Here is a 12,723-nt window from a genome sequence, read left to right on the forward strand (position 1 = left end):
ATGAGGGATCGCCTGTTAGGGAGCATGTCCTTAATATGATGGTCCACTTCAATGTGGTCGAGATGAATGGGGTTGTCATAGACGAGTCCAGCCAAGTAAGCTTTATTCTAGAAACTCTTCCAAAGACTTACCTTTAGTTCCACAATAATATTTTCATGAATAAGATAGAATAAAACCTCACCACCCTTCTAAATGAGTTGCAGACTTATGAGTCATTGATGAAAGTCAAAGGACAAATTGAGAAGGAAAACGTTGCCAGTTCTTAAAAAAATGTCCAGAGGGATTCTACCTCTAGGACTAAGTTCGCGTCTTCTTCTCTAGCTCCAAAAAGTGGAAGAAGAAGAAAGGTGGCAAAGGGAAAAATAAAGCTAACCCACTTGTTGCTACCCAAAACGGTAAGAATTTCAAGGTTATGAAGGGAACCTGTTTTCATTACAACTAGGACGGGCACTGGAAACATAACTACCAAAACTACTAGGCCGAAAAGAAGAAGGAAAAAGAAGATAAATATGATTTACTGGTTCTAGAAATATGCTTAGTGGGGCATGATAATGATTCTTGGATACTTGATTCTAGAGCCACTAATCATGTTTGTACTTCTTTACAGGAAACTAGTCTCTAAAAGCAGCTTGAGGCTAGAGAGATGACTCTACGGGTTGGAACTGGAAAGGTTGTCTCGACAGTTGCAATACGGAGCATGAAGTTATTTTTTTTAATCAAAGTTTAATTGTTAGACAATGTTTACTATGTTCGTAATTTTAAGAGGAACTTGATTCCAATTTCATGTTTGATAGAACAATCTTATAATATATATTGTTTATTCGTTATAAAGCGTTTTTCTCGATAGTATCTAAAATGCTCTATAATGTTGAAATGTTCAATACTACAACCACACAAAACAAAAGAAGGAAAGTTTCTCCAAAAAAAAACTGTACATCTTTGGCATCTAAGACTAGGTCAGAGTAATTTTAGTAGGATTGAGAGATTGGTTAAGAATGGACTTCTAAACGAGTTAGAAGAAAATTATTTACCTGTATATGAATTTTGTCTAGAAGGAAAAATGATAAAAAAATGACCTTTTCTATAAAAGGTTATGGAGCCAAAGTAAGAGGAGGTTTCAAATACCTCGACACTTTTACTGAAAGTTATTCTAGATATGGGTATGTTTACCTAATGCAACATACGCCTGATACACTTAAAAAGTTCAAGAAGTATAAGGCTGAAGATGAGAATTTATTAGATAAAAGGATAAAAACACTTCAGTCAGATCGAGATGGAGAGTACATGGATATAGGATTTCGTAACTATATGATAGAACATGGAATCACATTTCAACTCTCAATGCCTAGTACACCTCAATAAAATAGTGTATCAGAAAGGAGAAACAAAACCCTGTTAGACAGGATTCAATCTATGATGAGTTATGCTTCTCAACCTGTCTCATTCTGAGGTTATGCAGTGGAGACTGCAATATACATTTTAAACCAAGTTCCATCAAATAGTGTTTCTAAAACGCCTTTGGAATTATGGAGAGGTCCAGGATTCAATCTATGATGAGTTATGCTTCTCAACCTATCTCATTCTGAGGTTATGTAGTGGAGACTACAATATACATTTTGAACTAAGTTCCATCAAATAGTGTTTCGAAAACTCCTTTGGAATTATGAAGAGGTCGTAAAAGTAGTTGACGACATCTTAGAATTTGGGGATGTCTAGCATATGTGCTTGTGGAAAAACCAAGGAAATTGGAACCATGTTCAAAATTATGTTATTTTGTAGGCAACCAAATAAACTAGAGGTAGTCTCTTTTATGATCTGAAAGAGAATAAATTGTTTATATCGACAAATGAAACTTTCTTAGAGGAAGACCACATTAGAGAACATAAATCAAGGAGTAAAATTGTATTAAATGAACTCACCAAAGAAACTACTGAAACTTCAACAAGAGTTGTTGAAGAAGGAAACACTTCAACCAGAGTTGTTGATATTGCTTCATCGAGTCAAGCACATCCTATTTAAGAGTTGAGGGAGCCTCATCATAGTGGGAGGGTTAGAACCCAACCAGGGTTTAATAGAAACTCAAAATGTCCTTAGATGACAACATTGAGGATCCATTGACCTACATGCACACAATGGTTTATGTCGACAAGGAGGAATGGATTAAAGCCATGAATCTAGAAATGGAGTCTATGTACTTCAATTCTTTCTAGTAACTTGTAGATAAACCTAATGGGGTTAAACTTATAGATTGAAAATGGATCTACAAGAGGAAAAGAGGTGTAGATAGAAAGGTGCAAACCTTTACGGCTAGATGATTAGCAAAGAGTTATACCTAGGTTGAAGGGGTGGACTATAAGGAAACGTTCTCGCTTGTTGCTATGATAAAATCTATCCGAATTCTCTTCTCCATTGCTACATATTATGACTATGAAATACGAAAAATGGATGTCAAGAGTGCCTTTTTGAATGGTAATCTTGAGAAGATGATCTCAGCCAGAAGGATTCACTAAACAAGGTTAAGAGTAAAAAGTTTGTAAAATAAATCGGTTCATTTATGGATTCAAACAAGCATCTCAATCTTGGAATATAAGGTTTGATGTTGCAATCAAATCCTATGGCTTCGATCAAAATGTTAATGAACCTTGTGTTTACAAGAAGTGTTGGGGTTGATGTCCTAAATTCTCGTTGTGTTTTGTAGTTTGTAAACACTGTATTGAACAAACGCTTGTGATGTAATAATATATGATATTTTCTTCACTATTGTCTATGAAACATGGGATGTTTTATTTTCTTTACCACAAACCAATAAACTAAGATCCCTGATTGTCGTTGTAACTTAAGCATCTATGTGGAGACATACAAGTGGATCATGCCTTAAGTGATAACCAAAATGGTATGTGGTATATGGATATAGGAGGGAAACCTTATCCTGGTGATACTATGGATGTGGCTCGCTTTGTACAATAGTTACAAGTGTTGTGACTTGCTACAAATGGTCTGATCCTGATCATTCATGTGTAGACATGCGAGCGGGGGCATCCTATACAAAGGAGTTTGTAAAAGACCAGACCACGAAGTGTTATAGTCTCATTACTCGTTATATAACATTGTTCATGACAGAGACTTCACTGCACTAAGATGACCATAGGTAACAAGACCTCAATCCTGAGTGAGTTGGGAACTCCTGTGTTTGAGGGCGGTCCTTTGATTTGCATAGGTGCGAATGGCCAAATTGCTGTCTCAAACCTACCACTTCGGGGATTCGTCTGATTTGGGAGCTGGGAACTCAGCTACACAAGATGGAATTCACTCCTTCCCCAAAGCAGGGGTAAGTAAATAGATTGCTCCCTTAAGGGTTGATTCTGGGGCTTCAATGATGTGGCGCCATATACCTTCTCATGACCCGAGAGGTGTCCACACATAGTAGGACTATGTTGTATTGTTCATTAGAGGGATCAGTGGTACTTAAGAAGTTAGATGTAACTACAGGGGAAAAAAGTAAATTGGCCCAATTTTACTTACGAGCATCTGTGAAGGGTTATCCTACTATTGATTGGTTATATCCGATGGACACAAAAATATATCTGTGGTGAGAATAGTGCAGTTGTCAGTCTTTAGTGGAATGTCTGGCAGTTAACGGATGGTGGATCTCGTGGCTAAAGAGTTTAGTAAGCTATTCACGTACCGTTGGAGCTTCAAGCCACAGATCCATAAGCTCCCCTTGGTAGCTCAATGGATTCAAGCTGAGAATCAATTTTTGGGTCAATTTGAAGTACTCAAATTGACAAGAGGGAGTCTGATTATATATGATATGATTAAACTGGTCAATTATATATGATATAGTTGACATGATGTATGAGATACATTAATTGGAGAAAAATGGTATAAATATGATTTATATCTAGTGGGGAAGAAAATGACTATGGTTTATATGTTGCATATGATGTGATATTAAAACTATAGGTTATAAATATAATATGATTATATTTATTTATGATTAAACAATTATGAGATAATTATTGGTGGTTTTTCTCCATAACCGTACGTGAAAGTGGGAGGTTGCATTCAGTTTTCATAACTGAGGAGTAAAATGAAAATAGTTTTCATTTTGCAAAGAGATCAAACAATCGCTTGAGATTTGTACACTGCCCATCGTCTAGCTAATAAGGGCATACACGATAGCTTAAGTTTTCCTAAACGATCGTGTACATGTGCAGTTGACCTAAACGATCGTATAGCCTTTTCTAAACAATCGCGCGCGAGAGCGAATTTTCCTAAACAATCGTCTAAACAATCAGCCTCGATTACCTAAAGAATCGTGCACCCTTTACTAAACGATCAAGCACCCGTCTATACGATAGACACAAAATCTCTCCCACTTGCTTGGTCGTTGAATATGATCGTAGTTTCCACCTCCCCTTTACCAAATCCAACAGTGTCCACACCTCTTGGATTCTCACTCCGAGAATACCAAGGTTACTGAGTGGTGGTGCCCTCATTGCTACTTGTTCATGTAGAAGACCGTGCGATGGTTAGCGACAATGAGATTTGGTGGACGATTGGCTTGGTGTGCACAGCAGAAGCGAGAGTTATTGATATTGACGAGAGTGAGATATAAAGAGAAGAAGAGTTCTTCAAGAAGTATGTCTTTCGTTCTTTTGTATTTAAGTTTGAAAAGCGTGCCATAATTTGTTAGTAGATGCATAACTTATTGTATGTTTGTGAATTCGGTCTCTGTCACAATGAATTTGAAACGATCTTACTTCCACTCATAGGTCCTCTTTGATAAGAGTTCCTTCAAGAAGATCATCAACAGTTCAGTAGCATTATTGTTGTTGTATTGGATGATATCCTACTAATTAGGAATGATGTAGGTTTTCTAACCAAAATTAAAGAATAGATGACTGTTCAATTCCAAATCAAAGAATTTGGTGGCAAAGTTTGTTCTAGGGATCCAAATCATCAAGGATCATAAGAATAAATCTCTAGCCTTGTCTCAAGCATCATGTACTGAAAAAATGCTTGTTAAATATGTGATGCAGAATTCCAAGAAAGGTTTATTGTTGAACCGATATGACAACCCTAGAGGGGGGTGAATAGGGTTTAATTAAATTTTTTCTTAAAGTATGCTTAATTTGATGTAATTAGATATTTTTAAATTAAATTAATAAAAACTCTAATTTATGCTAAATAAAAAGACTAATAAAAATCATGTAACAATATAATTAATCAATCTCGACCAATAAAATCAAGCAATTAAAATTAAATGCAAAAATAACTAGAAAAGAGATAGAGAAGAAGACACCGTGATTTTTATAGCGGTTCGATCAAACATAACCTACATCCACTTTCCCAAATGCCTCTTGGGACTTCGATTAAAAAAATCTTCTTTGAATCTTTCCACAGATGAGAACTGAACCACTATCTTGCTCTTTTTACGTGTTCAAGAGCAAACTCGATCCTTTCCATATTAGGATCCAACCATTACAATGTTTTGTAGCCTTAAGTCACATAATAAAACTCACTAAAAAGAGCAGGTATACAAGTTTGTGCCACACACTTTAATCCTCACGATACAATAAAAATTTCTCTCAAGAATAAGATAAAACGAAAGAAAATTGGAAGTTTATAGAAAGAGTAACAATGGTGCCTTTTTTTTTTTTTTTTTTGTTGCTAATTTTAAAGATTGTAGAATTTGAAAATTTGAAATAATTTTGGAGAATAGGAAGTATAAAAAGAGAGGGAAGTGGGGTAAAAAGTGGATTTTAATTTGAGCAATCGGATTCTTCAAAAAGTTAAATTGAATAGTTAAGATTTAAACTCAACTAGTTGTTCAAAACAAACAAAATATAATATAATAATATATATCTTTTAAAAACATTTATTTTAAAACCCAACAAAAAATAAGACAGAAAAACTAGCTGTTAGACACAAACATAAAATAATATTAAATTTATTATAATTTTTTTTAAAATTCGTTTTTTTAATAAAACTAAAATCCACTAATTTCAATTTTAAACCCCATGTGTCATTCACCCTATAGTTCCAGGTGGCACTCTCTAATTGGTCCAATTTGATAATTAATTTGCCACGTCACTATGTCGAGTATTTTTTTATTACAATTCTTTTAGCCATATCCTTTTCATCTGAACTTCGATTTGGGTGATTCAAAAGGCATCAGAATCGTTGTTCTGAGCTCTACGCTATGAATTATTCAAAATAATAAAATTTTTAGTAAATAAAATTAGGTTTATTATCATCAAAGAATTAATTAATTAATTAATTATAATTAATTAATTTTATATTAGTGGCCAAAAAGTCAACAATCTCCCCATTTTTTATGATGACAAACCATAAAAGAAAAATAACTTGAAATACACATAATTATAGCAACACATGTGATCAATAAATAATTTCAATATCAAGTATACGTATCACCACAAAGATCATGCTTGAAATTCATTCAAAAGAATTAACTTCTTCCCTTTAATTAATTCTCCTTTTAAATAATAAATTCAAAAGAAACAATCATTCAACACAATTATAACACATTTTCCGTATACTTCTCCCCCTTTGGAATCATAAAAAAGAATAATAAATATATAAGTGTTCCCCCTAAAAATATGACATATACAAAAATTCCAATTCTTCCCCTATCAATATGCATTATATAATAGTATCGAGTAAGATAGGAAATCAAGATGCATCACAATGAATAATACCAAGCTCAAGCCTATTTTTGCAAAAACTTTCTTCATTCAAAGGCTTGGTAATAGTATCCACTAATTGATTATTAGAGCTTACAAATTCAAGAGTAATATTACCATTTTGCTCATGCTCTATAATAAAATGATGCATAAATCAATATGCTTAGTCCTAGAATGATGGATAGGATTCTTAGTCAAATTAATAGCACTAGTATTATCACAAAATAATGACACTATCAAACTTTAATCCAAAATCACAAAGAGTTTGTTTCGTTCAAAGAATTTGTGCACAACAACTATCAATTGCAATATATTCCGCTTCGATAGTGGATAAAGTGATGCGCGTTGCGCAACGCAAGTGTACATATCGAAGTAATAAAATCCCAATTAATAGGGTATCATCCACAAGGATCAGCGTGAGCAATTTATCCTAAGCTTAGCTATTGTAGTTCTTTGTCAATTTTATCCAGGCGACCGAAAAGATGATTTTTATCAATGAGTAACACACAAATAACGATCAAACACGGGATATAAATCAGAAAGAACAAATCCCGGGTGTTGTTTCATTACGGGAGTGCAATGAATTATGACATGCAATTGATTGAAAATGATAGATTAAGGAGTGCAATGAAGTTTTAAAATCAAGAAATCCTTTCTCAAGCTCATTCCATTCTAACCCTAGCTTATGAACCTAAATCTCTTTGATTGCTTAAACTAGCGTTGCATTAAGACCCTTCAATTGACCCCTTATTATTCTAAATTAATTCTCATGCAATTTCGAAAAACAATCTAAATTATTAGGTTTAGCAAATCTAATTAGCCTAAGTTTATTCAATTAATGGCTAGTTAATCAAAAGAATTAAGCACGAATAATTTAGAAATCTATGTAATAATCAATCAATCGTAAAATCAATAATTCATTATAACAACCCAAAAGTCTAACAACATCCTAGAAAAGAGAGTTTAGCCACACATGATTTCAAGAATATCAATCACAAAACAAAAGTTTATCATGGCAACAAAAATAATAAGGACATAGAAAAACGATCTCCATTCAATGGAACCAAATCCCAATCATGATCTTTTTTACTTTCTCCATGAACTCCGGATTGATCTTCAGCAAAACTCATGTTCCCGATCGATCTTCTAGTCACGATTAGTCCAAAAAATGCACTCAGATCAACTCTCGATCAAATTATCAAGTCCTCAGCCGAAAATGTTAGTCACTGCTATGTTTTTCCTTTGTATGTTCATCTCTTTGTGTGTAATTTTGCCTTCCCCTGACCTAGCAGCACAGTGTAATATTTATAAAGCCCTCGCAGCATTGCAATACTATAAGTCAGCATCGCAACGTTGGTGTCATTTCAAAATTCGCATGCCGTTCGTAGCATCGCAACACTGCAAGATAGTGTTGCGCAGTATTGTGACGCAACCCTATTTTGAGCTCTCGGGTCTGCAACGTCAGGGAGATAGCGTTGCACCACAAGTCCAATGCTGGCTCCCCTAAATTGTCTTCCAAATTCAGCCTCTTTTGTGCATTTTTGGTCCTTGGTTCCTTCCTAATTTCATAGTCAACCCACAATTACTCAAATCTTGACTTTTGACCTGGTTTTTTTTTTTATTTATTTATTTATTTTAATCATTTCACACAAATTACCCCTGATGCTTAGTTTCCTAAACTCAATAAACCACATCAAACGAAACAAAACTAGCAATAATAGTTCTAAATTTGAAGGTAATAAAAGCACTTTTCAGATGTTTTTCATAAAGGAACTGAATTTTGCTTTTTACTATACTAAGATACTAAGGAACTATCAAGAAATTGGCAAGTCCTACTAATACTCTTACGGTCAAGTAAATTACTGACAAAATCCACATCGGAATATCTAACAAAATTAAATTCAACATTTCTATGATACCACAAGCCTACAATAATAGTGCCAAGCAAATATTTAAATATTATTTTAACGACATGCAAGTGTGATTCCTTAGAACATGATTGAAATCTAGCATATAGATATACACTAAACATGATATCGAGTCTACTAGCCGTCAAATAAAGTAAAGATTTGATCATACCTCGATAAGTCTTTATGTCCACGCATTTACCTTTTTCATCTTTATCAAGCTTAGTGGTAGTACTTATAGGAGTTTTTGCAATTTTACTTTCATAGAATTTGAACCTCTTGAGAAAATCCCTTGTGTATTTTTCTTGACTTATGAAGATACCATCCTTGAGTTTTTTTATTTGGAGTCTAAGGAAGAAACTAAGTTCTCCCATCATACTCATCTCAAACTCACTATGCATACACTTAAAAAATTCTTCACACAAAGATGATTAGTTGAATTAAAGATAATATCATCAACATATATTTGCACTATAAGCATATCATTATCCTTAACCTTAATAAAGAGTGTAGTATCAATTTTTCCCATTTTAAAGTCGTTCTCAAGTAAAAAGTTGCTAAGAGTAACATACTAAGCTCTTACGACTTCTTTTAACCCATAAAGAGCCTTTTTCAACTTATAAACATGATTAGGAAAATCAAAACTTTCAAAATAAACTTCCTCCATAATATAACCATTTAAAAAGGCACTCTTCACATCCATTTGATACATAAATGAAATTCTTAAAAGAGGCAAAAGCAAGCAACATTCTATAGCTTCTAATCTAGTAGCCGGTGCAAAAGATTTTTCATAATCTATACCTTCTTTTTTACAATAACCTTGAGCTACAAGTCTAGCTTTATTTCTAATAATATTTCCATTTTCATCCATTTTATTTCTAAATACCCATTTATTTCCAATTATAGATGCATTAGAAGGCCTAAGGACTAGTTCCTAAACTTTGTTCCTTTCAAATTGATTTAATTCTTGCATAGCTAAAATCCAAAACTCATCACATTCGGTGTCTTTAAAAATTTTAGGTTCAATTTGAGAAACAAAAGTAAGACTAGTAAATAAATTAAGAGAAGAGCGAGTTTTGACACCTTGTTCAGGATCACCAAGAATCAAATCCTTGGGATGGGATGTAGCATATCTCTACCCTTTTGGCATGGATGAAGAATCATCTTCCTTCTTTGCATTAATGCTCACTTCTTGCATACTTGAGATGATTTATTTACCCTTGTCACTAACAAGTAAATCTCCAAAATATTTTTCTAAATCATCACTACAAATAGACTCATTAGAAACATTATTACATGATTCATCAAACATAACATGCATAGATTCCTCAATATCTAAAGTTCTCTTATTGAAAACTCTATAAGCTTTACTAGTAGAAGAATATCCTAGGAAAATACCAACATCCATCTTAGAGTCAAATTTTTTAAGCTTTTCTTTGTTATTCAAAATAAAACATTTGCAACACAAAACTTTGAAATACCCAATATTTGTAATTTTTCCATGCCAAAGCTCATAAGAAGTTTTATCTAAAGGTGGTTTAATTAAAACTCTATTTAAAACATAGCATGTAGTATTAATGGCTTCTGCCCAAGAATATTTCGGTAGACCATACTCATTCAATATTGATCTGGCAAATTCTTGCAAAGTACGATTTTTTCTTTCAACCACACCATTTTGTTTAAGAGTTCTTGGAGACGAAAAATTATGAGAAAACCCATTTTCTTCACAAAAAGTTTTAAAAGCATCATTATCAAATTCTCCTCCATAATCGCTCCTAATTTTAGAAATAAAAAATCCTTTTTCACTTTGAACTCTTTTAGCAAAACTAATAAAACTTTTTAAAGCATCATCCTTATGTTTTATCATCAAAACCTAAGTAAATCTAGAAAAACCATCAACTATCACAAATGCATAATAATTTCTTCCATAGTTAGCAATCTAGAGGGGTCAAATAAGTTCATGTGTAATAGTTGTAGAAGTCTAGTAGTAGAGATAACATTTTTAGATTTGAAAGAAGACTTAGTTTGTTTTCTCATTTGACAAGCATCACAAACTTTATCTTTTTCAAATTTAAATTTAGGAAGTCCTCTAACCAAAGAATTTTTGGAAATATTTGAAATTAAGTGCATGCTAGTATGTCCTAGTCTTCTTTACCATGATCAACAATCATTATGCAACACGAAAAGACATTTATCAATAATAGGATGATAATTCAAATCAATGGTATACACATTTTCATCCCTATTTCCAACAAACATGACTTTTCTATCACAAGCATTCTCAATGATGCAATTATTTTTATAAAATACAATTCTAAATCCTTTGTCATACAATTGACTAATACTAAGTAAATCATGCTTTAAACCATCAACTAAAAGCTCATTTTTAATCCAAATAGAAGATTCATTACTTATATTCCCCTTGCCAATAATTTTACCTTTCTTGTTGTCACCAAAAGTTACCATACCTCCATCTTTTTTGGAGAAATAAATAAACTTGGATCGGTCTCCGATCATGTACCTTGAGCAACGACTATCCAAGTACCACTTATTTTTCTTGGAGGCTTTCAAACAAAATAATCAAGTTTGATTCTTTGGTACCCACACTTGCTTGGGTCCAATAGTATTAGCATTTACAAGTTTAGGGATCCATTTCATTTTTGCATTAGCATTACAAGTAATGGATCTAGATAAGTAACAAGAATAAGCTTTATAATCATATTTGCCACAAGAAAAACAAACATTATGTAAGGATTTATCTCTAACAACAAATTTATGCACTTTACTCTTCTTGGAGAATTCTTTCTTGGAGCATTGTAAGACTTTGCTCTTTGAGAAAATTTTCTTCTTGAAGAAGTAGTGTAACCACACTTCAATTTAAAGCTCTTAGGTCTAATATGACCTTCAACACCACAATTATGACATATAGGCACGAAACTAGATTTAGCATTATTAGACATGATGTTAGGCATATTAGGCACAATAGAAGATTCTTTAACAAATATAGTTTTAGAACTTGAAGGAGTAGAACATTCATCAATAAAGCCTAAACCTCTCTTATCACCAAAAGGCTCGTCTATTTCAATTATTTTTTTCCAATCTTTGAGTACCTATTGTCAACCTTTTAATAGACTATTTAGCTCTATCAAGTTCTTGCAAAACATTTAATTCTTTTTCTTAAAGTGATTTAATTAAATTATCCTTTTCAGAACCATCATGCTCAAGAAATCTAATTTTATCAAGCAATGCATTTTTCTCATCACAATCACAAATATACTTATCACAAGAGACATTTATTCCATCAATTTGCACAACATGCTCACTCTCTTTAAAACAAGCAATTTCATCAAGTAAAGACTTACTTTCACTAGTCAAAGTATTATATTTCTTCTTAAATATAATATATTTTGAGCTAAATTTTTTTAAGTCATTCTGCATACTTTCAAAAGCTTCAAACAATTGATCATAAGAAGGGGGTTCTAGAGTTACCTCGTCATCAAGTTCATTATCTTTTTCACTATGAGCCATAAGACCAAGGTGTGTTTCTTCTTCACTATCACTTCCACTTTCACTTTCACTACTATCATCCCAAGTAGCATTCCTTACCTTCTTCTTGGATTTTTTAGATGATTTGAGGAGTGGACAATCCGTTCTTATATGATCCGTCTTTTTTCATTCATAACAAATCACCTCATCCTTTTTGTTCTTCTCACCTTTTGACTCTCTTTGGATTGATAGGTGTTTCTTGAATTGCTTCTTCCTCTTGATGAAATTTTTGTACTTACATGAAAAATAGGCAATGTCATCTTCATCAAGGACATCCTCATCTTTGGAGTCAACTTCTGAGGAGATGGTCTTTAATGTAATACATTTCTTCTTCTTGAGCTCATTCTCCAAGTGTTCCTTCATAGGGTCATGAGTGGACCAATGAGTTCCTCCAATGGAAGTTTAGTGAGATCGTTTGCTTCTTGGATTGTCGTCACCTTTGCTTCCCAAGTCTTAGGTAGAGATATAAGAATTTTCCTAACATTTTTTGATGTTGTATAGACTTTACCAAGTCCCTTCAAAGCATTGATAATGTTAGTAAATCTAGTAAATATATTTGTTAT

The 12,723-nt window shown here is 33.0% G+C and overlaps 1 protein-coding gene across 1 annotated transcript in view; it reads right to left on the minus strand.

Annotated features, from left to right (window-relative positions):
- The window catches only part of LOC150032069 (uncharacterized), an 80,354-nt gene extending 67,831 nt beyond the window's left edge, over positions 1 to 12,523 (minus strand). The window contains exons 1-2 of the mRNA XM_090308372.1: positions 12,305 to 12,523; positions 12,055 to 12,223 (exon numbers count right to left, since the gene is read on the minus strand). Of these exons, the coding sequence (XP_090164498.1) occupies positions 12,055 to 12,223; positions 12,305 to 12,523 (388 nt within the window). The remainder of the gene's footprint in view (positions 1 to 12,054; positions 12,224 to 12,304) is intronic.
- Positions 12,524 to 12,723: the final 200 nt, after the last annotated feature.

This window comes from Benincasa hispida, chromosome 12 (assembly GCF_027475165.1).
Source record: "Benincasa hispida cultivar pf3 chromosome 12, pf3_genome.v1.1, whole genome shotgun sequence".
NCBI classification, from domain to species: Eukaryota; Viridiplantae; Streptophyta; class Magnoliopsida; order Cucurbitales; family Cucurbitaceae; genus Benincasa; species Benincasa hispida.